Genomic DNA, 27043 nt, shown 5'->3' with positions numbered 1-27043 from the left:
TGTGCGAAGGAAGTACACGGGGATCTAGGATTTAAGTAAAAATAGGCACCAGTAGAGGCTCCCGTCTGGTGCAGCGCCTCCTATTAACCTCCTCCTCACAAAGCAGCAGCAGCGCGAGAATGGCTCCCCCACCCCGCGCCCCTTCCTTCTTGGCACCCCAAGCAGAGATTCCACCGATAGAGCAAGGAGAAAGAAAACCACCAGGAGAAACCTTACCTGTTTCAGCTTCGAAGGCACACAGCGGTTTACAGCCTCCTTTAACACCTCATTAGACTTTTCTATTAGTGTGCTAACAAGCTATATATACTGTTCAGAGACATTAATAGAAAAATTCCTATAAAGAACAAATACAGTCCTGTTACCAACATACTGTGGAGGATTGCACGTGTTGGATTTCTGCCTCTTATGCAGCCTTTTAAAAGCAGTTTTTCCCTATTGAACCCTAACACTATATGTAATGTATTTTGATTAGCTTAAACCTTCACTATCAAGCACACATCTAATCCCTTATCTGACCAACAGTTGCATTTGCCTTTTCTCACCAAGTACATATTTCTCTTTTTGATACAACTTCCCAGTTGCCCACTTACAATCTCTTTTCTGTCTCTTTGGCAAAACACAGGGAGTGTTTTTACGCAGGGAGAGAAATAGAGTTTTACATTCTGACATTATTCAAATTGAGAAAAGGTGAAGATTATTCTTTTTGTAACATTTATAAAATTAAATAAAACCCATGGAAAAAATATATTGGGGTTTTTAAGTTTGCTGTTGTGCTCTTCCAACACAGATACAGCCTAGAGTTCAATTCTAACAAGTCACAAGGAAGCACGTTCACTCAATGAGCAAAAGGATTTGGTAGGTGGGTGAAAGGACATGATTATTTTAAAGCACAGCAACAAAAAGCAACCAACCCTGCCCATTTCATTTATTTATTTTAATCTAAGGTATCTATCACTTCACACCAATATTGCCCCCGTATGTAGGATTTTAACTGGAATGTGAAGGCTTTGTAGAACTCTTTTCTCTTAGAGGGAAAAGACTTCTGAGCTTTGCAGCCGCGGGGGAGAGGGGGTGCAAAGCACTTGCTAAGATAGGCAAGAATGGAGTCAGGGTTACTAGCAAAGCTGGAGTAAGAGGAAAGTTTTCATTTCCCCACCTGGCAGGGCTCGGTCACCCCATCCGAGAGACACACAACTTTCACTGCACATTTTTTCTTTTCTTTCTTTTTTTTTAATACAAAAGAAACAAGCAGACAAAACCCCGTTGGTCCCACCGCCACTTACCCTCAACACCCACCCCACTCCCCCTGCTCTCATCCAGGAGTGCAGTCTCCCCCTACTGCAGACCCCAGTCAGTTTTTCAAGGAGACATCTAACCCCTAGTTCTCCTCAATCAAAGTTAAATCCAGATCACTAAAGTCTGGTTGGAAGAGTGTCCTTTTGCTTGCTAAATTCCAATTTAATCGCCTTGCTGCTTGTTCTGGTGCTTCCTCTTCCTCCTCCTCTTCACTTTCACTAAGCACCTGGATGCAATTGCTGATGGGACTGCATGGAGCTGAGGGTGCCTGTGGGCTACAGGCCAAGAGCCATGATGGATAGCCACCTTCCTCAGATTTGTCTAACTGACAGACACCTCCTGCAAATGGTTTCTGTAAAAAGCAAAAACAGACATTTAAATGCCAACATCTTTTATTCTTAGCTTTATTTTTCAGGTTTACTGAGAGTTCACAACCATATTCATGACTGGTTGCAGTACAACCCTTTTAGGTTTAGCTTGGTGTCATGGCTTTCTCTCCTCCTGGAGAGAAATTCACTGGGTTCAGACATCATGGGTTGTCATGTTATTTTGGCTAGCTACAGATCTCTGCGGCAAGAGTGGTCAGAACAGCTACTGCTCTGCTCTTCGCTGGCTTACTGCTTAGGAACACATTAAAGTGACCAAGTCAACTGTGTAAATGAGGCAGCGAATGAGGCTTAGTCTCAATCCTGGAAACTCCCGAAGTGTTACAGGCATCTCCTGCTCTTTGGTGCACCTGGGATTTTCAGTGCTTTCATAGTTAGGGTGCAGGGTTTCCATATTGCATCGTGTGCCTCCGTAATAGAGGAGACTGGCTATAAGGTTTGGTCCCAATCCTATGAACTTCCAGTGCTTCAGAGGTGAAACAGCACCACTGCTTGGGCAGGAAGACTGCAGCAGGACAGGGGCGGTAGGGGAAGGAGAGTCAAATTACATACAATAGCTTAATAAGCTACTCATAGTGATAGGGATCATAGGCTATTTTAAAAAAATAAGCTACTCTGAGTACCTTATTAACCCATCATGGGCTATCATGATGTCTGAACGCAGCTACTGATTGCAGCTTCTGAAGACTCATTGAGCTGAATTTTTAAAAACTGCTTTAATTACAGGCCTAAATTGCCAGGTGTGGGGCCTAATTCAGGAAGACTTCTAGTGAGCCTTCATGAAACATTCTAGGTTTATGTAACCTGCTCATCCAAAGGCATCTTATTTTCTCCATTATATCTACACTAATTTAATCCATGGCCTCTCTAACCATGTATTCAGTCATTCATTCACATCAGCCTTCTCAAACACTAGTCTAGCCTCACCAACTTCAGCATTTTTGTACAGTTCATGCTGTACTTTAATAAGAATTAAACTACCTCTTGAGTCCTATTTCCTTCACCCCATGCAGAGAAGAAAAACAGGAACCATAACTGAATACCTTACACTGAGCATGGAGGATGCTGTCTTTGGAATGGGCGCTCTACCCAGCCATTTCTGTCCTAATTTGCTCCAGTGCAGATCCAGGAGTCTTGAAATTATTGCTGGAAGATCCAGCAGTCATTTAATACCAAACTACTGCTGATCAAGCATGAACATACAGTTAATAAGAACTTCAGCTATTAGGCAGTATAGAAATGTAATAAATGAAGTGAATACAAAGCAGTAGCTTCAACTGTAAACTGGTAATGCACGTGTACAAGTCCTTGGGGCAGATCTATGACCTCTATGTTTTGTGCAGCATCTGACCCAGTGTGGTATCATAAAGAAAAATTAAAGTGGCTCCCAATTTTCCATCAGTGTATTTCAATGCTCTTGAGCCGTCTCATTGGAGCACATTACTGGCAGTAGTTAAGGATATGGTCGAGAGAACCAAGTTTTTCACTACATAGGTCAGTCTTTTGCTGTAATTCAGTCACTGGCCATTTTTCTCTCCCCCCTCCACTTCCCCCTTTTTTATGACCTTAAATGCAGGCTTTCATCAATTTTTGCCCACTTGTTCTCTGAAGCCAAGCAGATGAGCATTGCATCCACTTCCTTCCCTACCTGATTCATCTTGTAGAAATCAAGCGAAGGCCTATGCCACCTCACATCCTCATCATGGCGCCGCTTGAGACCACTTTTCCTGGTGTCCAAGTCGCAGGGTTGCGAGCGGCTACGAGGAAGGCTGTGCTGGTGTCGGTGCAGCTCTGGCGTGGAGGTGGTAGAGCTTTGCGGGGAGGGAAGGAATCTGACAGGCGAGAGGGAGAAACGTCGCTGCAGAGGGTAGGGCTGCAAAGTCTCTCCAGTCTCCCATGGTACACTGGCTGGCGATTCTCGGGAGAGGGCCAGACTGAAGAAAGGTGGGCTCCTGCCACCACCAGCACCATCTTGAACACACTGATGAGAGGCACTGGGGGCAGGGTTGAAGCAAAGTCTGTTGGCACCCTGGGCCAGGTTCTGGGGCTGAACTGCCAAAGTGTCCCCTCCACTGTTGTCCCGACGTTTGATGTGTGTCCACACTTTGGAGCCCAGGGGCCTCCAGACAGCTTGCCAACGGGAGAGGTCTTCGGGCACTGAGAGTGAACGGCAGTGTCTTTTGGTGGGGGGCACAGAAGCCTTTTCTGAGACTTGTGGGTTGGCAGCCAGTGTTTGGGCTGCAAGGCTGTTCTGAGGGCTGTTGTCTGGGCTGCAGGGGGGCAGGGGAAGGCTCAAGCTGGAGTGTTGGTAAAGACCTGTGTTGTCCTGAAGATGGATCTTTGGACAGGGAACCAGGTCCCTCCATGAAGCTCCCTCTGCAAAAAATATCACAAGACGAAAACTATAAGATGAGGCCTCCAGTTACACCACTCCAATCCACATCCCAGATACACTCAATTACATCCTTTGGCATGTGTGGAATCAGCACTTCCAGGTGCCTTCTTTTTACTAAATAGCATCAACCTTGGAGTCCCATTACCCCATTCCCTCATTTCTAGTACCTTCTACAACTGCAGTTGTAGTATGAAAAACCCTTGCACACAATGGTTCTACCTAGTTCATTAGTTCAGAAATGATCCCAATTATGACACTTTTCTCACTGACCATTATGATTTATGGTTTGATTATTATGCATCAAAAATCACGATGACAAGAATTGGGAGATGTTCTTCAGGACAATATTCACCATTTGCTGCATTTAGTCCCCTAATTATGATAACCTCCCCATTTCTTCCCATGATGCAGAAGAGGTCTCTGCATTCAAAAAGTAGTTACATTATTATGCTAGAAAAGAGGCATCTGTGGATCAGAAAAAGGGAATAAACTTTGAGGGGACAATAAAATTTTGTTTTATAATTACACCCCAATTACAGTTGGGACAGGCTGGGGGAAGGAGGATTAAGCCATAGTGCCGAAGGTTTCCTCCTACTGGAGGAAATGAACAATGGGAACAGTTGACTAAACAACTGAGAGCACAAATTAAAGAGAGATCCAATGAAACTGGAAGTATTAAGATGTCCTGCTTCTTTCAAATGTTTCCACATTTAATAGCACAGGAGATTTATGCCTGGTGTGTGTGTGTGTTTTACCTACATATATTCTTATGGCAACTAGCTTGATTGATAACTGGCAAATAGAGGGAGAAAACGTGGAGGCAGTGACAGACTTTGTATTTCTGGGTGCAAAGATTACTGCAGACGCTGACTGCAGCCAGGAAATCAGAAGACGTTTACTTCTTGGGAGGAGAGCAATGACAAATCTTGATAAAATAGTTAAGAGCAGAGACACCACACTGACAACAAAGGTCCGCATAGTTAAAGCAATGGTATTCCCCGTAGTAACCTATGGCTGCGAGAGCTGGACCATAAGGAAAGCTGAGCGAAGGAAGATAGATGCTTTTGAACTGTGGTGCTGGAGGAAAATTCTGAGAGTGCCGTGGACTGCACGAAGATCAAACCAGTCCATACTCCAGGAAATAAAGCCAGACTGCTCACTTGAGGGAATGGTATTAAAGGCAAAACTGAAGTACTTTGGCCACATAATGAGAAGACAGGATACCCTGGAGAAGAGGCTGATGCTAGGGAAAGTGGAAGGCAAAAGGAAGAGGGGCCGACCAAGGGCAAGATGGATGGATGATATTCGGGAGGTGACAGACTTGACCTTGGGGGAGCTAGGGGTGGCGACAGCCGACAGAAAGCTCTGGCGTGGGCTGGTCCATGAAGTCACGAAGAGTCGGAAACGACTGAACGAATAAACAACAAATTCTTGATACAGAGATAATGAAATCTCTGGAAGATGTAAGGGTGAAATCCATTATGTTAGCAGAAGTCTGTTTACGTGATGGGACTTTCTCATCTTTTCTTCCCCGTGCAGCCTCATAGGCCCCAAGGTCTGCTCTGGTGCCCACCCACCCCTTCCTGGAGCACATTTTGAGGATGCATGAGGGGCTATGGGGGGATTGTCCCTCTCCCTGCTCCATTGATGGAAACAGTTCTGTAAGATGGACTTAACTGGACTCCACCCTACATCTTTATAACCAGAAAATAGTAAGATCTTCCAGCCACTTCCCTTCCCAATGATGTCTGAAGATTAATGCAAGAAACAACTCTGTGCTTCAACATTGCTGTTCTTCCAAAAGGGCTGTTTTAATTTAATGGCACGGTTCTTCAAAGACTCTTTTGCCCACCATTCTGGATAGCTGCCGAAGCAGCCAAAGCTACTGATGACAATCATCAAATGAGTAAAGCACCCAGCCAAAATACATGTAGCCCTGAAGTAAATCCAAAGAAGAAGCCCTAAACTTGACTCGTGTTGACTGTGCTTAACTGGTGTATCGCAGAGCTTTTTACATATGACAAAGAGCTAATTTGGATAATTTCATTCAAAAACAAGATTATCAGTCTCAGACTTGCAAAAAGAAATAAAAGGACCAATGCAAAAGCTAGAAACAAACATGCCACACCAAAAGGGAAAAGAGCAGACACAGGACAGTAACCTAGTAAAACACAAACCATGCTTTCAGACAAGACAGAAGGGAGTAATTTCATTATCCTGCAAAACTCACAAGACAACACTACACAGCCAATTTGAGCTCCAGAAGCACAGCAATATTAGTTGCAAAAACGACCTGTGGAACCTTGAAGACTAACAAATGTACTGTGGCATACCGTTTTAGGCTAGAGCCCACTGAATTAACGTGTACAATGTATTCCTTTAGCTTTTAAACTTACCTTGTAAACACAGATGCCTTTGCATACACATATATCCCTTCACTGTCCACTTTATGCATCTGATCAAGTCAGTTAATGCCAAAACATTTGTATCAATCCTGTGGCACCCAAAAGACTATTTATCCTCTTTGAACACTCTACTGGAGCAGTATTATGCAGAGGAAAAAGCCCCTTGAACTAAAGCTATCCAGTTCAAAACCCAAACAGGCTAATAATGTCCCATACTAAACAGGGATAAGCTTACGAGCTTAAAGCCAAGGGGACTGTAGAATAGAAAGTTCTGTAATAAATCAATAAATAAGATGACCCATCTTGCTACGGGATGAAGTTTAACCAAAAAAACACTTTCCACTCCTCACCCCCAGGCACATACAAGCTAGTAAATGGAAACATTCTAATTTGCAATCTACAGAGCATAAAGGAGTCATAGGTTGCTATACAACTTATGTCTTTAACACAAGTGACCAGAACAGTTACAAGTATGACTCACTTTGGGAGAGAATATGTGTTTTCTTTTTTTCTTGTACAAAAATGTGCCTAAAGAAGAGAATCAGCTGCAAATGAAGATGTGACTTTAAAAGAAGTGACTAGAATCTATTCTACTTAAGGCTCTGGAACACCCTGCATTGCTTTATTTCTTTAAGAGTTGCTAAGGATTCTAGGAACACGTTTGTAAGCTTAAGTTTTTATGACATATAACTGAGATGAATTATGTTCCAATATTCTATTTGAGCCAATAACCGTATAAGAGCACTGTTGAGGAAGGCAACTACTAATTTTTAAAATTAAGACAATAGGCCTCCTATCTACCTGGCATCCATTCTGTCTCCATGCATAATCAATCACATCCATAATTCAAGTGCTAATATCAAGTTATTTATCATAGTGGTATCCCACCAGTGTAACTCTTCTTGCTACAGCATATTTTTACCAAGAGCTAATTATTAGTAATATCTATCCTGAAGTGTCTACATGACCAGAATATCAGTTGAGGTACTTAGCCACATATGTAACATTTTAATACAGGCAACACCTGCTATGGATTCTGCAACATTACAATGCCTTAGATAAAATACTGATGGTCGCCAATACAAAAGTGGATACAGGGGGGGAAAAAGAACATTAACAAGACTCATTTGAAAAACTACTACACAGATCAAGGCTTCTATCTTTTATAGGCAATTTTTCCTTCATTCCTCAGAAGGGTAAACAAAAATTAATTACTGAAAATACCCACTCACATTACTTACTGGGACACTCTCCCTGCTTGTAACCCTGGGGAATGCTCCTTTTAAAAATGAACCCAAAGTTGGCCCTATATTTGCTCCAAGATTTTATTTAAGTGTGAAGATGATATAGCAAAGTACATGGCCTCCAGAAGGAGACCTGGAAAGCAGGCGAATCTTATTAGCAATGAGCTTCATATAGAGAACATAAGATAAAAAGAACAGACAGGAGAGAAATGGATGTAGGCACAAAAGGTGGAAGTCCAGCCAGACGCTCTTACCAGGCGCTATCTGGAAGGGGCTGCCACAGCTGGCCACATCAGCATGATCAGGCAAAGGCTAGGGAGGGAAACACAAGGAGTCACCACATCACAGCAAGGACCAGCATCTCATAAGCACCTCCGGTTCTGTAATTCCCACCATATGGTACGCCAATATCAGCTATAGCTTATCATAGTATGCCAATATCAGCTATGGGATTCTATCAACATTCAGATTTCATGCCCTATCTGAATTACCCAGTTCCTCTAACACCCCACCAACACCCCTCAGTGGCAAGCCTTCAAGCTCAGGCCGAAGGAAGTTTCCAAAACTTGTTTTAATCTGAATGCTGGAAAGGGCAAAGTAACCAGATAGAAACTCTGATTTGCTCAAGCTTGACTACTAGTCCTTTACATTATGCTGATCTTATACCCATCCACAAACCATTATCTGTGTGGGCGCTACACATCTTTAAACCATCCCTTTTGTGCCATGCCCACAGTAGATTCCCTATTATAAAATTACAGTTCTAGATTATGGCCATGGAACCAGTCTAAATTTGTACTGACCCCCCCACTTCTTTTCATTATACTCCTTCACTGCTCTTTGGCGCCAGGAAGCTCTTTCAAGTAGGGACCATGTACTATTATTTTATCTATATGTCAGCTTTCTTAATATGCAGAAGGAGAGGCAAACATTAGATACGGTGAGCCATACTAAGACCCACCACTATTACCTAAAACAATTCCAATTTCCCCAATACCTTGTTTGATAGTAACAGACAGAAATGCACCTAACTAAAATCTCAGGGCCACATAAAGAGTTTCAGGAAGGGCTCATTCTTGCCATTTTTACCCCCCACCCCTACCCCAGTAACAATGCTTTGTTTCAAAATGCTGACAGAACAACATGCCTCTACGCTTTATCCAGAGGGTTAAAACACATGAGGCTGAAGGGAAGCCCCTTTCCATTCCAAATAATTGGCTCTCTGCTGCAGAACTTCATCTGCTCAAACAACATTATGCTCTTGATTGTACCTTCCCTGCAAAAGCTTCATTAGGCCACATCCCATTCTTGGAAGTCTACACCTCAGTGTTCAAACTTCTGTATGGAAAAGATGAGTTCTGTTCCTGGCTGCACCTGCAGTGACTTTGTGCTGTTTTAACTTATTAATTTTCAGGCACGTTCACCATGGACTCCAGACCTAAAAAGAATCAGGAAGCACACGCTTCATATTCCACTGCATCACTCCCTTTTTAATTAAATTTTGACATAGGAGCACATTGTCTTTGGTTTTCCAAGTCAGGCCACCTCTCCTTAGGTTACAGGGATAGTTTGTAGAGGGGATTTCTTTGTACAGCTGATTCTGTCCCTATTAAGAAAAAATATGGAGAAAGTACAGACCCAGAAATGCTTTAGATTTAAATAATATAGGATTGGGTTGATTAGGAAACAAGGCAGATAAAACACATGCACACAAGCTAGAAATTGGTGGGAGAACTGGAAAAGTGCAGGCCAGTTTTCCTTGTGAAGGGTGCTCCAGAGTCCTCACACAAGGAACATGGTAATACAACAAGGAAAAGTATCTAGGATTTGGAAGCAACAGATGGGCAAGTGAAGCCTTCCACTGCAGCACGGCCATTTCTACTGCAGTAGAAAGCTTGAATGAAATTCTAGAAAGCAAGGAAAGACATCAGCATCTGGAGCCCCCACCCCACCCCCATATTCGTTCTCTTTCCATCACTTTGACTAGAGAGGTTATTCGTTTGAACACAGTAATTCAAGGGCAAAAGGTCCTTTGACCTTTGCCTGATTAGAACAGCAGCAGATATAATGCTAACTTGGGCTATATCTGTAGTCATAGGAATAATTTCAGACCATATTTGTCCCTCACTTGTCTTTGTTTGTCCACACTGCAGACAGGACCAGCATGGTAAAAAGAGAAAAAAACACATTATTTCTTGACCCATGGGAGGGAAAATAAAGTGTGTGGGTAGTCCTTGATAAACACCTTGAAATCAGAAACAGTATTGGGCAGAGCTACCTACCCAAGTAGTAGTGTTTAGGACAAGATGTCTTCAGCTAACAAAGACTCCAGTTCCCCTCTATGGGTCTAAATCTGTTCCTCCATCTCTAAATTATTGCCTCATTTTCCTGCACAACCCAAATTGCTTCCCCTGATCTGTGACAACACCCACATCCCACCAAAGTTTTCCAAGTTCTGCCCCAAAACTCCCAAACATGTTGAGAATTACAACAATGCTGCAAATTTAGAACATCAGTCAAATAATTTTGTCAGTTCTCTGCAGCAAGGTGAATACCCAAGGTGTGAACTTGCAAACTCTCCTCACTACCACCCATCTCTTTTCCTTTTGTGTCAGGTCATTTAGATTGTAAATCATTGTCTTTGTATGCTGCTCTGAGAGCCTTTTTGGCTGAAGGCAGGGTAACGACTCTTTAAATAAAGTAAATTCATAATAAACTGCCTCTGTTGCAATGATATAGCTGGGTGAACAGCTAACAAGTCACTGGGCTGTATCTAGCACTGAACTGCACAATGGGACAGCATATCTCTTACTCTTCTAGCATTAGACCTTTCATCATTTAGAACACAAAAAGGATATACAATCTCTGGCTCTACTATAAAGAATGCACACTTTTAGCACTGAAGGGCTACTGGCATCAACTCTGGAAGAGTGGCATAGATGCGCAGATTGCCAAGCTATGGAGGCTACACATCCGGGGCTCTAATAACAACACTAGAAGATGGAAAGGTGGGGAGGAAATGGGGAGGCACTAGCACCAACAAGCGTAAGGAGGAGGGGAGACATAGCAGGAGGTGATCAGCCTCCCCTAGAGTAATTATTTACATGACTGAAGTAAATGTATGCAGGTTTTTCCTAATTTGTCTAATTTATTCCAATCACGAACTCTGGATTTTCTGGTAGCAGAACAGGATAATCCAAACTGCTGCCTCAGGCTGAACACCTGCTAATATCACAGGCTGTTTATGTGATCCGAGTAAACTAAGACCCATTTCTACTTATCATCTGAAGCTTTCCTTCTGCAAATACCATAGTCTCAAGTACTGATAGCTGTTGTCAGCCATCAACACTCCTTTTCCCTTTCTATTATTTTACTAAATTCAGACTGTTTCCTCCACTACGGCAATTTAAGAATGGCCATGTTAAGACACAGCAGTGATGCATCTGGTTCAGATCTTTTCTTTCAATAGCTGCTAGCCAGAATACACAAGGAACTTCAGGCCATGATGTCAACATCATTCCCCTGTAGTTCTTTAGCATCTGGTAGTCAAGTACCATATCTCTAATTATGGAAATTTCACTTCTGCCTATTGTGACTATTAGCCAAATATAAGCCTATCCAGTTACCCTGGAAGACATTATCATGTGGCAACAAGTTCCATAGGTTAATTACATGTATTGTGTAAAGTGGCATCTCTCTTCTTAGGCACTGTATAAACAATAATTTCTAAGGCGAAAAAGGGCCTACTTCACACTATGGCACTAGCCTCAACCCAGATTCAGTAGCTTGATAACTATACAAATGTAAGGGAAGAAAACAATGATGCTTATTTGCACTGTTTTCCCAACTCTAACATTACAGTCCATTTCCATAATCCCAAACATGCAATGCAATGTGAAACTGACTTGGAGATCAGAAGCGGCTTCTGCTCAACTCGGTTTCACTCTTGAGGAAAAGAAAATGTCCTTGAATGGCAGGGCATTGCTGACTGGGACAGGTTACGGTACCTGTCATTCAACACCCCCCCGCCCCTTTGCATTTTAAAGAGTTCCCTGAACACAGAGATACTCACCCATCCTTGCACATGCTAACAAACTTTTCCAAATCTCCTCTGACTATGGGGACGCAAGGGGGGAAAATGCAAGCTATTTCATGGATACTGACCAACTCTTGCCCATCACACCAGAAGTTCTACTCATATCTATAATTAAAGTGGTGCAAGAGGTGTTTCTGAGGGCTAATTTAGCTTCTCCAGGGCATGAAGCACAGAAAAATCTGTAAAAGTGATTGGTAGTCGGACCCAACAAAACACATGTAGCACATGCAGTGATAGCTCCACAATATATCCCCTTCTTCTTACAGAACCCAGCATGCTATAGATTCTCAATTAGCATAAAATGGTAGGCTGGGATCCAAAGAACTGTTTTGGCTCATGCAAGAGGCTTGTGCTAGCCCAGTGGATTAAAAAAAGAGAGATTTATATTTGAACAGTAGGTCCCCATGCCATATCATAAGTGGTTTTTGAACCTCCCCTCAGTTTCAAAAGCAGCTTACCGTGCAGTATGAGCAGCAGGCTGTTCAAGGGGTGGGAGTGGGGAGTCTGAAGACTCTTGGAGACTCTTAGCTTCGTGGTTCTTTGGATCCTGCCATAGTCAGTACATAGTACCAGTCTTTCCACCCTTTCATCAACTAAATTGAGACTACACCTCAAGATAAAAACAAAAGATACTTCTAACCCTGACCTAACTTTCAAGGCCAAGAAAAGGCAGGTCAAATCTTACCAGGCTGATGCTGAAGGATGTGCATTTCAGTTCCTCCAAGCTCTGTTTCTGTAGCTGCTCAGTTATCAAGGTGATCATGGCTTCTTATGGAGGCCTGGCACCAGAACCCTTGAGAGACTCCAGCTCCTTCCTCCTGCCACCCTTCTGCCTCCCTCAGCAAGTCCAGCCGTGTTCAGTCATCATCATCAGTAGCAGCAGCAGCTACCACACCTGCTAAGTTGTTGTCTTCATCATAAGCTAGCCATACTTCATGTCCTCCTCAGAGACCCTGCAAGAGACAAGCATATTAATATGTGGCATAAACATACAACCCTGGATATTGCTAACTGACCATCTGGTATGTTTTGCTCTTATTTACATTTTGATATGTTTTAAATGAACTGTAATTGAGTTTATGTTGTACTGTAATGTGTTATAATTATGGCTATTATATTTGTTTGTTTTGTGAACTACTTTGAGCACAATGTATCATGGAAAATGTGATATGCAATTAACTTATGACTACACCCTACCTGTTCTCTCCAGATCTCTTGCTTAAAAACCATAAACATAGTGTTTCTTCCTTGTATTATCCCTATGGAATATGCAGGGACTAGGCAAGTCTGAGAAGCAAAAACAGATTAAAATAAACTATATTCTTTCCCTTGTCCCTTGAAAGAAAACCTCCCAGGGTACATGCATGTGGTAGAAATGAGTTAAATACTCTTAAGCCAGTAATGTTCATAAGGCTCTCAGCCATATCCATCATCACGTTCTTTCCTTCAGAGTTTTACAATCCAAGATGCCTTTTACAAACTGACCTGAATTACAATCTAACCCAAAGTGTCTTTTTAAAAAGTATTTATTATTAAACCTTTTATCCTATTTTAGCTCTCAGGAGCATGAGACAGCATTCATGGCTGTCCCTCTTTTATCCTCATAACCAACTTGTAGTTAGCCCATGGTCAGCCAGTGAGCTTCTTAGTCATTTGGGGATTCAGGTCTCCTTTATTGAGTCCAATCTACAATACCACACTGGCTCCCAATTTTCATTTTCTACTTCTTTATTTCAGCAGTCCCTCCATGCCCCAACCGGGCTATGTCTTATTTTTGTGGTACAATCGTAAAAATGAAGATTCCATTCCCAGCTTTGCATTCCAATTTCTTGAATAAGTTGGGATCACTTCCTCCTTGCTTTATTCTTCAAATTTCCCTACAAAATACATATCAACTGCACTTTTAATATGTATTATGGTAAAATATACAACGCTCTATGATAAGAAAACAAAACTTAGTATTTTGAGCAAAAGTCTGAATCAGATCCATAGCCCATCTAACTTGATCGCTCATTATCACCACTGCTCAGCACTTAACACAGTAGAAGTTATACAACACACTATGAAGTATGCTCAATTATTTGCTATTGCCATCTTTTTCCTAGTTTGAAGTCTCCTACTCAAAAGTGATAACCAATCCCTTATGTTGAACTTTGCTAAATTCTCCACTTCATTATTGTATTCCAAAGGCTTATTAGAATAGCTTATTAGAAATTGTTAATTCATCCTTTTTTAAAACATTCATGAACATAACTTGCTTTGTACACGTTAGTGAGCAAGCCTGCTATACTGCCTTTCCTGTCAGGGGTTTTCAAACAATATCACAGTGGCTGTGTTCAGAAGACACCTTAAACCATGGCTTTAACCACGGTGGTTAAGCCACAAAGCAGGGGGAAGACACTTGTATGTTTTTAAACCAAGAATAACCTTTAAGCCAGGGGTAGAGAACGTCAGACCTTGAGCAAAATATGGCCCTCTGGCTCCACCTTCTTTCCCCGAACCATCAGTTGTTTGATGGTTTATTTATTTATTTACAATATTTATATACCGTTCCCCATTGAAAATTTCAGAAATTCTTTGGTTTCCTGGCATTTCTGCAGTTTTTCCCCATTCTAAAAGGATGAAATACCCCTATTGCTTAGTTACTGCCAGGGAGAGCTTTAAAATAAAATACAGTGGTATTTTTGTCCCCACCCCTTTTGCTTTCGGCCCCACTCACCACTGGAAGGCAGCCCCAACCCCTTAAGCCAAGTTTCTTCAAAACTGAATTTGGCCCTCTGGATGAAAGAGATTCAACACTCCTGCTGTAAGCTGTATCAAAGTAAACAAAGGCACAGCCGAGGCAAGCTACTAATGGTGTTCACTCTTAGGCAAATTAATATGCATACTCATTTATATAGCAGTTTCAGCATGCTAATGCTGCAATCCTACACCCACGTACCTGAAAGTAAGCCCCATTCAATGGCACTTACTTCTGAGTAGATACGCATAGGATTGCATTGTAAGTCATTTACAATCCATTCAATGCAGGCCTCAGAAGCGAATCCCACTTATTTCAATGGGGCTTACTCTGAAGTGGGTATAATACTGAAATCTTAGAGCATATTTATATATGTGAACACACAGGAATGACTTTTTTTTTGCAGAATGTAGCAGGAGAACTAGCTCTAAATCCACAGGGGAAAGAGGGATCAGGAGATGCCTGTGAAAATGGTTAGTTCAACAAGGTGGGATGAGGGTGAAGACAGGAGAAGAGACAGCTCACAAAGACCCATGTTATATTTATTTCAGGTGAAAGGAGTTGGCAGTGCACCCAACTCCTAGCTTGATCAAGAAGTGAGTACTAAGTTGGGAAAGGTCAGGTCGCTTGCTTCCTTGAAACCATGGCTACATGCCAATTTTTCTAAAATATTACATTCCTTCTTTATTACCTCAAAATACAAGGGTTTAAGACTGCATGCTTCTTGTGTTCCCTATGTCCCTCTTATTGCATCTTTAATTTGCCTTCAATAATATCATTTTTAAAAATCATACATTAAACATAAAATAAAATTTACTGTCACTGGAGATGGGACAAGGGCTAGGCTCCATGGATGAAATAGCGTTATCATTTTTTTTAAAGTAAAAGATCCTCAAATATTTCAGTGATGAAAGGCAAGGTAAGGTTCGAAAGACAGTAATAATGTACAAAGGAGGTAAGTCGTTTATTCAGAATCTTGTAATAAGCTTATGTAGATTTGTTCATATTCATCACTTTCTAACTCTCTCTAGCCCTCCCCACCATTTTATTCCCACCCCCCATGATCTACATTAGATTGTGAGTTCCTTAGGGGCAGAGCCCTGTCTAATTTTTGCTCATGAAACTGAGCCAAGTACAATATACACTGGTGGTGTATATACACTGGTGGTACGGAAAGCAAAATAGAAATATTCTTTGCAATTAATTCCAACTTTTAAAAACTTCTTACTCTATAGCTCTTTATATAGCTATCCACAAGGATGAACAGCTGCTTTCCCTAAATTCCTAATACAAATCTAGGAAGGGTGCAACCCTACACCCAACTACTAGGGAGCAATGGGACTTCTAGTTGAAAATGTATAGATTGTCCTGCACATTTAGGAAGAGCAACTTTGTCACAATTAATCTTTTGCTTGGCATATAGTACATGCCTAAGGTTCCTCATAAATTTCCTTGGACAAAATACTTCTTAGACTCTGGTCTAGAGTTTTTCTGCCATCAGCAATCTACCAAGAGCCTTAATCCTGGTTAATTTAGCATCTGATAGCAAGTACTATATTTGCATCTGAAAGACAAAAGTTCAAACCCCTGCTCAGTCTTAGAACCTACTGGGTGGCCTTGGATAAGTCAGTATCTCTCCACAACAACCTTAGTAGCAGGACTATTGTGGGAATAAAGTAAGATAAAAGATGTACTGTAACCCACCCTGGGCCCCAAGGATAGGGTGGGAAAGAAATATGCAAGAATAATCAACACCAAGCCTTGTACAAGATGCCAAGCACGCCATGGTTATTTTTCTACTGTTGTTTGCTAAAATTAGTATTGTCCTTCATTGGCAATTAATTATACTTTGGATTTTCCTCCATTTCTTGTTTTAATAGCTTCAGGCCACAGGCCTTCAGAAAGCTCGATACATCGAGCCTGTTTACCAACACCTTTAAAATTAGTTCAGTGAATTTGAATGGCTTAGCAAAGTATCTCTTTTTTCCTCGTTGCAGTTGGTTTAACATCCTGTCCTACATGATTTCACCAACACTCAGTTCCTTCTACATGCATAGTTACCGGTTTATTAAGATCCAAAACACAGGCAGGCCTTAAGCGACCTCCAGCCTCTGTGATGGGGAGACCCTGGGTTAGACTCCATGACAGGATTGTGCCATGCAGTGTGATTAAACTGTGTTTTTAAGAATGGGTCCCATCAACCTAGTTTTAGAAATGCATCCACAGGGGACGCAATATCTAACAAAGCAGAACCATCCCACCCTCCTCTGAGGAAGCCACTTCTCCCCCCCCCCCCGCCCCGCTTTTCCAGCAAGGCCCTCCATTCCACCCCAAATTCCCATACAGATTCACGCACTCACAAACAGCACCAAAGCCCACATTCTCTCGTCAAACACCAATATTACCCCCACCCCCCGCGCGCACATACTATCAACCCAATGGATCAACCTCATAAAAAAACAAAACAGAACCACCTCAGCCTCAGTTTCCTTTATGACAACAGCAGGTGTTTATAAACCAGATAATATCTCACAAAGACAACCCCGCCGGAGATTCCAGGATTCCCCACCCCCCTCCCCAAATACACATACTCACACCTGGAGCCACAATTCCTAATACACCCCCACATATTTCAACGTTACACGCGCACACCCCAGCGCCGCAGCCCCCTTCCTCGCGCACCACCTTCCCTGGTACCCACCGCGCCAGCTGGAGGAGGAGGCGGCGGCGGCGGCGGCTCCAGCACCTCCTCACGGGGCCGCAGCCAGAGCAGTTGTGCGCCCCCAATAGTCTTGCGCCCCCCCCCCCCGATACTAAACAGCACCGGGACCAACCATCCGTCAAGGGGAGGCTTTCGCTCCTGGACTCCCCGAGCACCAGCACCCACCCACCGACCCTCCGCCGTCCAAGTGCCGCCCCCACCCGGCGGCCCGGGCTCCCAGCCCCCGCTAGGAGCCTCCGCTCCCCCTTCGGTTCGGGAGTGGATCGACCTGCTCGGGCTAAACCACCCCCACAGAAAACGGGGAGGCCAAATTTCGCAGGAGCGATCTACAAAGCCATTTCAAAAAGGGACTCGCGTATTCACCACCGGCCACCAAAATCTTTCCTATCCCTGCACCGCAGGCGCCCCCGTTTTCTGCTGTTTCTGCCCCAACACAAGCTCCTTCTTCTCTTCCCCCCTCTACGGACCGTACCAAATAGTAAAGCATGACGGGAGGTGTAGTTCGATACGAGGCTCCGAGAGAATAGGATTTTACCCCCACCTTTTGGCCCATTCATTCCATGGCTGAAAGGCATTTTCCACCTCCCCAGAGCACTTAATTGGAGCCAGGCTCAGCTACAGACTATATCTTTCATTGACAGAGCTTAACCTATTAATATTTTGCTAAAAATATACCCAAAGCATGTTAAGAGCACCTTTCCTTCTCAACAAGAGCTCACATTAATTAGCCACAATATCTGAAATTGAGAGTCAAGGCTATTTTCTTTCAGCACTGGCCCCTCCCTTTTCATAGAACAAGCAGCATTTGTTGACCTGCCTGGACCAAAGTAAATATGAGCAACGGTTAGCAAGGCTACATTAAAGCTTGATGAATTGTAAATGCAGGAAGAGTAACTAAACCCATAATCTGCCAGTTTCTCTCTACTGCCCACCCTCACCAGCTCCAAACAGTCCCATATAGAGATTAGCATATACCATAACTGCCAACATGAGGTTCATAATTATAGCCTTAAGGCTCGGCTTATACTGTATTTTGTATTTGTGTTTTTAGATTGTTGGTTGTTTTATTATGTTCTTCATGGTTTTAATTTTTGTGAACTGCCCAGAGAGGTTCGGCTATTGGGCAGTATAAAAATGTAATAAATAAAATAATTAAAATAAAGTGGCTTTAGTAATACTCCAAGCTAAAGTGAAGAGTCAAAGTCATAACCCCCTCTACAGCCTTTATATCAGGGGTTGACAACTTGTGGCTTACATCTCCAAACAGCACTAGCCAAAAATGAGAGATATGGGTGCTTTAGACCAAAGTATGTACAGGACCACAGATTGCCCACACTGCTTTACATGATCCACATCGTGCACCGTGATTCAGTTTTGCTTTTAACAGAAAGGAACCAAAGCACTTTCCTTTGAGAGAAGACACACAAACTTCATTCAGAATAAGCCTTATGCTTATGAATGCGATACCTCACATCCAAGTTATAGGAATGACTTTCTCAGCCAAGCTAGTGAAGGCTCTTGACTGAGGAACCAATATGAAAAAGGCTTTTAGCACACCACTGTGCTTGCATCCAGCAGATCTGAACTAGACGAGTCAATGTGGAGCCTAGTATAAGCTAATCTAGGCATAGACATTACAGTTTTGGTTCTCAACTCCTACTCTTCCATCAACCCTACAATGTAAGGAACTGTAGGCATGTAATCCACTTTTGTAGTATTCAACACACACACTTTACTTTCTATACCCACCCATCCTACAACCACAGAAAAATGACAACAGAGATTCCTCAAGTAGATAAAGGAGTAGTAATGAGCGCTCTGCATGAATGAAGACTACATAAAGTAAACCACAACATAAGTATAGAAATGGGAACAATCCAGTACAAAATGGTGGATATTACAGCAAGCAAAGGGGGCACATGTGGATCACAGGGGTGAAAGATTTGCCTCTTCTAGGGCATCAGCTGCTGCGCGGTGCCAGGAGAACAAATTGATAGCCAAGAACAGAATGGACAGTCTTCTACATCTTCCCGGAAATTCTCCCAGTTGGATGGAGCATTCTGAAACAGCTGAGAAGAAAAGTGACCAGAAGGTGACAATCCAGAAAACTAAGAGAATAGAAGAAATAGTGTGAAAGGACTCTTCTAAATAAGTGACTTCTCTTAGTAACTAACTGTAGGGAAAAGGGGGGTGTATTTTCCCTTCCATCTATAATAGCAATCCCATGCTTGGGATCATGTGTCTCTTCAAGATCTAGAACTCAACAAATCACCAAGCAAAATTCTATGGTTTTGATCATATAGGCCAAAATCCTCTGCTCATTTAGCTATTCCAAAATAAAGCCATAGGTTGCATAGCTGAATAAAGCCCCAATACCTGTCCTCCCAGGACTCCTTTGCTCATGCTTCCCGGGGTCCCTTGAGCACCAATCCATTCATTTGAGATATTAGACAAAGGATCTTCCATTTTAGTCACCAGCTCCTGCCTTGCAAACAAACAGCAGCTTCATTTACACTGAACCAGGCAGCTGATAGCATTAGACATTCTTAGACCTAGATCAGAAGAGGCAGCTTGAAGCAATGGGCCTAAGTTTAAAAGTCTTCTGCGAGCAATCTGTTCAGACTCTGGCAAGAATATTCTGACCCTCCCGGCAGGTTGATTGGTAGGGAGATAGAAGGGGATGGCCCCAAAGAAAGAGGGGATGCAGTGTGGACTCTGGCCCCATCCACCACCAGTGTACAGCCCCCGTAAGATTACACCTGAAGGAATGTAGCCCTTGCCAAAAGAAAGTTCCCCACCACTGCTCTAGTATGAAACCAAGGAAACATATTTCCTTGCGCCATCCCGTTATACCCACATTGGAAAAGAAGTGTAAGGGATCTCTTTTTATCATAGATAGTAGTTGAACACCAGTGACTGAATGCTTCCCCCCATTTCTTCTCTAAAGAACTGACTAGCTGCCAAAATACAGGCAATCACTCAGATTATACGAATATATTCCATTCCTATGGCACACCTTCATTTCTTCCTCCTTTCCATTTCCATGTGACCACCTCACCTTGGGTATCCACGTGAACACAGTACTAAATATTCACAGGCTCTGACGGCACAAGAACCATTTGCTCTCATTGAGGAGCACGACAGTTCTGTTGACAATTAACTCTGTCTCCATGGTGATAAGGAATACCAGGGAGAATGCATATATAGACGAGGCCTGCGATTCCTGAATAGTGTGTGAGGATTACTTTATAAATGGGTCACCAGGCTGCTGGCAATGAATGTTGCACAATAAAGGTAGCTGGTTCCTAATATGGAATCAAGATTAAACGAGAGTCCGTCAAATTTGAAATTCCATTAGTAAGTTCTCCATAGAAAAATGTTTGGGTGGGAAAACTGTGTGTGTGTGTGTACTTATTTTATCTCAGAAAATTCTCCCCCAAATTGGTCAGAAAGAACCCCAAAGGCCAAGCAGGTACTTCCCTCTCAAGTCTATGGGCATTCAGTCCAGATGGGTCCCAGCCATGCAGTGCCCGTCGCCACAGCTTGATCTGCATGTCCCACGAGCGGCGACTGTACTTCTTATATTTATTTGGTGTACATGGGTGAACACCAGACTGCCGAGCAGCCCTGGAACGAAGCATGAACATTTATTAGGTTCTCTCACTATTAGCCACATGAAGACCTCTCCCAAAGCAGGAACACAGAAGGCAGGGCCAGTGTCAAGGGCCAGCATGGTTGGGCACTTGTCAAGGGCCCACTCTTTAGCAGGGGGCCACTAAGAAGAGCCTCCTCTTCACCACTGCAACCTGCTTGATCACCTTGCCTGGACAACCATGGCAATGAGAAGGAGCATTAGTAATGCCACTGTTTGCTTACTCACTGGCTCTATGCCTGGCAAGCAAACAGATGATAACAATGATGAGGGAGAGGAGGAGGAAAGGGAGCTGGTTGAGTTTTAACTGACCCAGAATAGTTGTTTTAAATGGATATTATCTAATCTGTTTTTATGCTTTTTACATTTTTAAATTTTGTATATCTGTTTTAATGTTCAGTGTTTCAATCTTTGTAAACCACCCAGAGAGCTTTGGCTATGGGGCGGTATATAAATAATAATAATAATAATAATAATAATAATAATAATAATAATAATGTGGTAGAACCATTAAGGGAGGGGGATCATTAAAAATGTCTTCCCCAAGGACCCCCCAAAACCTGGAACTGACACTGACAGAACGTTTCCAGAGGTTCAAGAGTGAATGCCAAAATGAACATGCCAAATGCCAAGAACTTGGGGTGGGGTTAGAGAAAAAGTTTCAGTATGGAAAGAAAAACATTAGACTCCAAGCCTCTATGTGAAGAACTTGAAGATCAGCAACAAGCACTGCTCACTTAGGAACCTGCTGGACAAAGTGCTGGTAACCAATGGTGTTTTTCCCATAGTTTATCTGCTTCTGCCTCCTTCGCAAGACAACCTCATCTGTCTCCACATCAGACCTGCAGAGGATAGAGGACAATGCTAGAGGGAACAGAAACAACTCCTGTTCCTGATAAGCAATAGCAGCGCCGCTAATAAAACTCACCTGGATCCTGGGCTGGATTCTCTTGTACCCACACCCACACTCACCATCTTCACTCCAGAATAGAAGAACTGGGATGAAGGCCTGTCCCTAGAAAATAAGGCTGTGATTACTCCATGTGCAAAATAAGTTAAAGCAGGCTGCAGTTATGACAAGCTCTTACAATCCCCAGTCTAGCACAGTCACTATTTTTAAGGCATTCACAGGTTAGGACAGGCCTCTGAAATCAGCAGTGCCTTATCTCTACATAAAAAGCGAAAAATATATGCGTGTCATATTGTCCCAAAATGTTTACCTGCCACTTCCACATATGGTACTGCCTTATTACTGTTCACCCAGACAGGTCTTTGTATACATGTATCAGAAAAAAAACTAAAAACATGCATTTTGGGGTTTTACGTACTTTTAAAGGATTTAATTTAAAAAACTAGGTTTACGCCTACAATTCCCAGCATGCCTTGGGCAGAACTCCCAGCATGCCTTGGGCAGGAAGCCAGACTGACTGGCTTTTGGCGGCCATTGTGATTCCTAAGCTCAGTCTCAAGCAGTCAACCCAATTCCTCAAAAAGGGAAACCCACATAAATGGGTTGCATCCATTTGTGGTGCCTCCTCCAACCTGCCATGTCTGGTTTTAAAATCATAACTAGATACAACAGCATGTCTTTGAGAGGCCAAACTCTGGACATGCTCAAAGGCACCCTGTCCTGATATCATTTTGCAAAAACTGAGGGAAGCCCATGTGCAGCCTTCACCCTTGGGAGGGAGGAAAGGGAAGCACTCTGTGCATGCCCAGAAACAGGCTTGACAAAGGGGGGCAAGTGCCCGGCCCAGTCCCTGCCCTTCTGTACAGGCTCCTGATGAAGCACTTCGTGGGTGAGAAGTGTGGTCTGAGGTAATCTCAGCAGGACTTGGCCCCATCAGGAGCAGAAGGGAAGGAGGTCACAGCTCCAGGCAAAAGACATGCCGGGAGTTGTAGTTTTTGTTTTCTGTGGGAACAAGGATAATCATGACGACAGCTTCAAGGCAGCGCTGGCCAGGCGTTGAGGGGGAGAGGAAGAGAGAAGAAACTAATTTAATTTGTTTTAAAGTTAACTCACAGGCCTAGGACAGGCCTACCTTCCAGGGTTGTCATGAGGGTAAGAGAGGGGGCAAATGAATTTAATTTGTTTAAAGGTTAACTCACAGGCCTAGCACCGGCATGCTACTTTAAGATGGTGGATCTGCTTCCCTACTATATGTTATTCAGATATCCGGGCAATGCCGGATATATTTTGAAAACGTATTTTTAGGTTTGCATCTTTTTTAGCTGGTAGAAACGGTGTTGTGTGTCCTGGTTGTTTTTAAAGTTTAGACGGCTGCTTCGGCCAAGACATGACGGAAGGTGTAGGCTTTTCAGGTAAAACAAAAAATGTGGTTTATCACAAAGCTCTAATTTAAAATACAGTTCTTAACACAATTATTCATTTATTCTAACAAAAGAATTTACTAACTCAACCAAACTAAAAAAACCAACCGAAAGATGAATAAATTGCATAGAAATTTATTATATATCAAATAAATGTTATAAACATTATTCACAGACCCAAGCATCGCCATATCAGCTACTATAGCATTTGATATTGGGCCACTTGAGACCAGTGCAAAACCCCTGTGGACTTTAATTATGCAGACTCATTATGTAGGACAAAGAAGTTGGAGATGAAGCGGCAAGGTCAGTATTTGCATTGTTCCATTTTGTATCTCATTGCAAGTACAACTTATTTGCTAGCATTAATTGCCTGATGATACTCCTTGCTATGGCCAGGGCCCTTCATGCCAAACTGGAAGTCCCAAACTCAAGCATCGCATTCAGATCAAGGTATGTCCCTTTTGAGTTTCCACACAATCAATCTGCTAATTCTAATAATTACCAAGTCACTGAGCAATCTCTTTAGGGGATAGTCTCCCAAGAGAAGTTGTGGATAAACCTCAAGTATCGTGTATGATTGTCCAACTTATGCAACATTAGAACAATATACTCTCTACCACTACAGACTATACAAATGCTGATCCAGGTGTTGCAAATTTCTTCAGCATCTTCTAAGCTACGAAAATATAGCTACCTTAGATAGGGAGAGAAGGAACAGGATTTTAAGAATATGGGTTCATCTACACCTTGAAGCCACACTGTTTTGAAATGTAGTCTCTAATTTGTCTTTAATCTGTTCCAGTAGTGTGAGGTGGGAAATTTTCCAAAATGGAAATTTTTCCAGTGCGTCATTTTTCCCAGAGAAATTTTCCATTTCATAATTTTATTATCAACAGTTTTTTCCTTAAATTTAAAAAATATAAGGAAAGTACATGCTATTATCATTACATATTTACAAGTATTTTAATAAAGATATACATTGTGTTTATTATTTTCCTAAAATATTTCAGATCAAGTACTTATGGGGTATTCGGACAAAAACAAACCTTTTTTTTATTTTAACCAAAGAAAGGTAAAATAAACATAGCGGTCTCTAAGGCAGCCTTCCCCAACCTGGTGCCCTCCAGGTATTTTGGACTACAACTCCCACAATTGTTCACCATTGGCTATGGTAGCTGGGCTGATGGGAGTTGTGGGCTAAAACATCTGGAGGGCAACAGGATGGGGAAGACTGGTCTAGAGCACAGATGGGCAGCTTGTGGCACTTCAGATATTTTGGCCTTCAGCTCACAGCATGATGGGCAAGAGGATTTGTAGACAAAACTGCTCAGCTCACAGCATAGCCAATGGTGATGGGCAAGAGGGTTTGTAGATAAAACTGCTCAAGGGCATCAGAACATTTCCCAGTGCAAGCTGAAAAGGTTCCTATGCAAATGACCCTATGGAAATGAACATCATTTGCATTGGAAAGTTTTCCAGAAAGTGGCCCTGTTCAGAAGACACCTTAAACCACAGCTTTAAGCATGGTGAATAAGGCAAAAAAACTTATTCACTATGGTAAAGCCATGGTTTAAGGTGTCTTCTGAACAGGGCCAGTAAGATGTCCACTTTGAACATGAACTGGGATATGAAGATGGGAGCAGCTTGTACCTCCTCTAGCAATTACTGTCCCTTGGGCCAGCCACTCTGTGTTGACTGAATATTTTTTTAAAGAAGTGGTTTTTTAAAACTGTGCATGGAAACCATGTAAGCCACCCTGAACTACCTCAAAGAAGTCCAAGACAGAAATTAAATAAACATATTTACTATCCCCCATAAAAGTGAATGGCCTTTATTGACTTTTATATGACAATGTAAAAGGGCTGCAATAAGAGATGTGGATGAAATAGGAGCAAAATTTACACCCTTACTTAGATGGTGGTAACTGTCTGTGGCATGAGTTAAGTACTTGTCTCCACTTCAACTATCTTCCAAAATGCAGCCTTACCCAATTTCTCTAATACATGTCAATGGGGTCCCAATCTGGCATCCTCCAGATATGTTGGACTGCAATTCCCATAATTCCCAGCCAGCATGAGGTCCTCAACTGCTCCTCACATTTCTCACCTGGCATGATTTTCATTGTTTGGACTTGAGCAAGGTTTCACCTGCTTTAAGGCTTTACCTTTTATCTTGGCTTTTGTATATTTCATTGTATGCCATACCTCACTGTGAAGTCTAATATGAAGGACAGTACATAAATATTTTAATAAATCTTGTATGATTGGCACTACGTTAGTATTTTAGTAAATCAATATTAGAACCTGGATGCTTAAAACAACTTCTGGTTCATTCCATTCAAGGTTACATTCATCATTTCTCCCAAACAGTTCTAAAGCATCAAATGCTTCCAGAAACCAAACAAATAATCTTCAGCAAAGGCATTTCTTACACAAGTTCATATCAGGGATTGGGAAAGTTTGATCTAGAATGAGGAGCACCATGAGAGACTGCAAGCATTTAATAAAGAACAAAATAGTGAACATTCCCCAAGCCACCGAAAACTGTTCAAGCCTTTCCCAGTATGAGTGTACCTTTTGCTATCCACTGCCCCTTTTATAATTCTGAGTACGTCCTTTCTGGGAGTAATTTGCTACCACTGAGCAGAGGAGAAACACAGTGGATTACAACGCCCAACATCCCCAGTTTATAGGAGGAGAAATTCATCATGGGCAGGGTTAATTTGAGTCTAGGAAAGACTTCAAGAGATTGGACCGCCCAGTTTAGAAAAAGAGCGCTACAATAACGTTCTGTAACTCATTTTATTCTGTGCCTCTACAGCATCCATCCCGCCAGTTTTAGAGCCTGACATTCAGGTGGAAAGAAAACGGAGCAGAGAAGAATAACCAGCCACAGAAAACTGTCCTTCGGCCACTCTAAAAGTCCACCCCGCACATCGAAACCCGCGGGCTGATACCTTCTGGCCACGGGAGCCCAGGCGTCCGGCGCAGCACTCCCAAATGACATCGCTTGCACCAAAACAACAACAACGCGGGTGTGAAGAAGCACATCACTGCCTTGCCATCGTTTAAATCTCCCTCCAATAGACGGAAAGGGCGGGGCTTGTGGCACATCTCCAGCCTGTCGTGTAAGGGGGATTAGAAAGAAGGCGGGCCTTTGCGAAGTGATTGGCTGCGCAGAAAGCACAAAGGAGGGCGGAAACCTCTTGAGCAGTCGTCGAACAATAATAAGCATGGTTAATAAAGTTCCGCCTACCACGCCCTCTCCCAATAGACGTTCCGTGGCCCCACTGACGTAAGTGCAAATGTTCGCCAATTAAAAAGCCGTTAAGCCCGTAGCCGGCCCTTTTTCTCCCTTGTGCTTCAGTGGTTGGCTGACGAAGAGAGGGGCTTGGGGATTGGTTGATGCTAGGGCGGTAGGGTTAAGTTCTCAGAATTCCGTTTAATTTCAAGCTTGTCGGGAATACTACGGGTCGCTCGGTGCAGGGTCCTCGAGCGAGCGAAAGGATTTTCTTACTGGGGTACGCGTGAGTTCGGTTGCCTATGCCTTAGGCTGCAAATTGGGCTGCCCTTGAAATACTGTCCAAGAGGATCTGTAGTCAGTGACCTACGTTTGTAAACTCGATCCGTTGATTTTGCTTAGCGTTAAGATTTGAAGACGCTTCTATTTCGGTGGGTTTTTAACGTGCAAAATGACTCAGTATTATTGCTGTCACCTCGTTGCTGCCAGAATGTAAAGTTTTAGCATTGAAGCTATAACTTAAATTTTAGCCT

General features: G+C 42.7%; 2 protein-coding genes across 5 annotated transcripts; both read right to left on the bottom strand.

Annotated features, from left to right (window-relative positions):
* Positions 1-1249: 1249 nt before the first annotated feature.
* FAM53C (family with sequence similarity 53 member C) lies at positions 1250-17335 on the bottom strand. Of its 4 annotated transcripts, none has more exons than XM_063121018.1 (5): positions 17264-17335; positions 12508-12775; positions 7981-8038; positions 3331-4058; positions 1250-1648 (listed from the first exon to the last, which is right to left on the bottom strand). In XM_063121018.1, exons 2-5 carry the CDS (start codon positions 12583-12585, stop codon positions 1379-1381), a joined length of 1134 nt encoding a protein of 377 aa, XP_062977088.1. In that variant the 5' UTR covers positions 12586-12775; positions 17264-17335; the 3' UTR covers positions 1250-1378. The 4 variants fall into 4 exon arrangements, with proteins under 4 accessions (XP_062977088.1, XP_062977089.1, XP_062977091.1 ...); XM_063121019.1 differs by lacking the exon at positions 17264-17335 and adding an exon at positions 13020-13090; XM_063121021.1 differs by lacking the exons at positions 12508-12775; positions 17264-17335 and adding an exon at positions 8998-9132.
* Positions 17336-19089: 1754 nt separating this feature from the next.
* LOC134396943 (oocyte-specific histone RNA stem-loop-binding protein 2-like) lies at positions 19090-26276 on the bottom strand. Its single transcript, XM_063123554.1, has 6 exons — positions 26227-26276; positions 21865-21951; positions 21674-21778; positions 20761-20911; positions 19661-19765; positions 19090-19353 (listed from the first exon to the last, which is right to left on the bottom strand). The coding sequence occupies exons 1-6, from the start codon at positions 26274-26276 to the stop codon at positions 19237-19239; spliced, it is 615 nt and encodes a 204-aa protein (XP_062979624.1). The 3' UTR covers positions 19090-19236.
* Positions 26277-27043: the final 767 nt, after the last annotated feature.

Source organism: Elgaria multicarinata, chromosome 3 (assembly GCF_023053635.1).
Source record: "Elgaria multicarinata webbii isolate HBS135686 ecotype San Diego chromosome 3, rElgMul1.1.pri, whole genome shotgun sequence".
Lineage (NCBI taxonomy): Eukaryota > Metazoa > Chordata > Lepidosauria > Squamata > Anguidae > Elgaria > Elgaria multicarinata.
Note: the sequence above shows the minus strand (reverse complement) of the source record. Positions and strands in the feature narration are given on the sequence as shown.

Excerpts from the sequence above, each read along its gene's own strand:
- LOC134396943 (XM_063123554.1), bottom strand. The coding sequence starts at position 26,276 with ATGTCATTTGGGAGTGCTGCGCCGGACGCCTGGGCTCCCGTGGCCAGA. Across the intron at positions 20,912-21,673 it reads TTTGTCCAGCAGGTTCCTAA|GGCTGCTCGGCAGTCTGGTG; the intron begins GTGAGCAGTGCT and ends GCTTCGTTCCAG. Across the intron at positions 19,354-19,660 it reads AAGGAGTCCTGGGAGGACAG|CTGTTTCAGAATGCTCCATC; the intron begins GTATTGGGGCTT and ends TTTTCTTCTCAG.
- FAM53C (XM_063121018.1), bottom strand. The coding sequence starts at position 12,585 with ATGATCACCTTGATAACTGAGCAGCTACAGAAACAGAGCTTGGAGGAA. Across the intron at positions 4,059-7,980 it reads CCCCTTCCAGATAGCGCCTG|AGGGAGCTTCATGGAGGGAC; the intron begins GTAAGAGCGTCT and ends TATTTTTTGCAG. Across the intron at positions 1,649-3,330 it reads ATTTCTACAAGATGAATCAG|AAACCATTTGCAGGAGGTGT; the intron begins GTAGGGAAGGAA and ends TGCTTTTTACAG.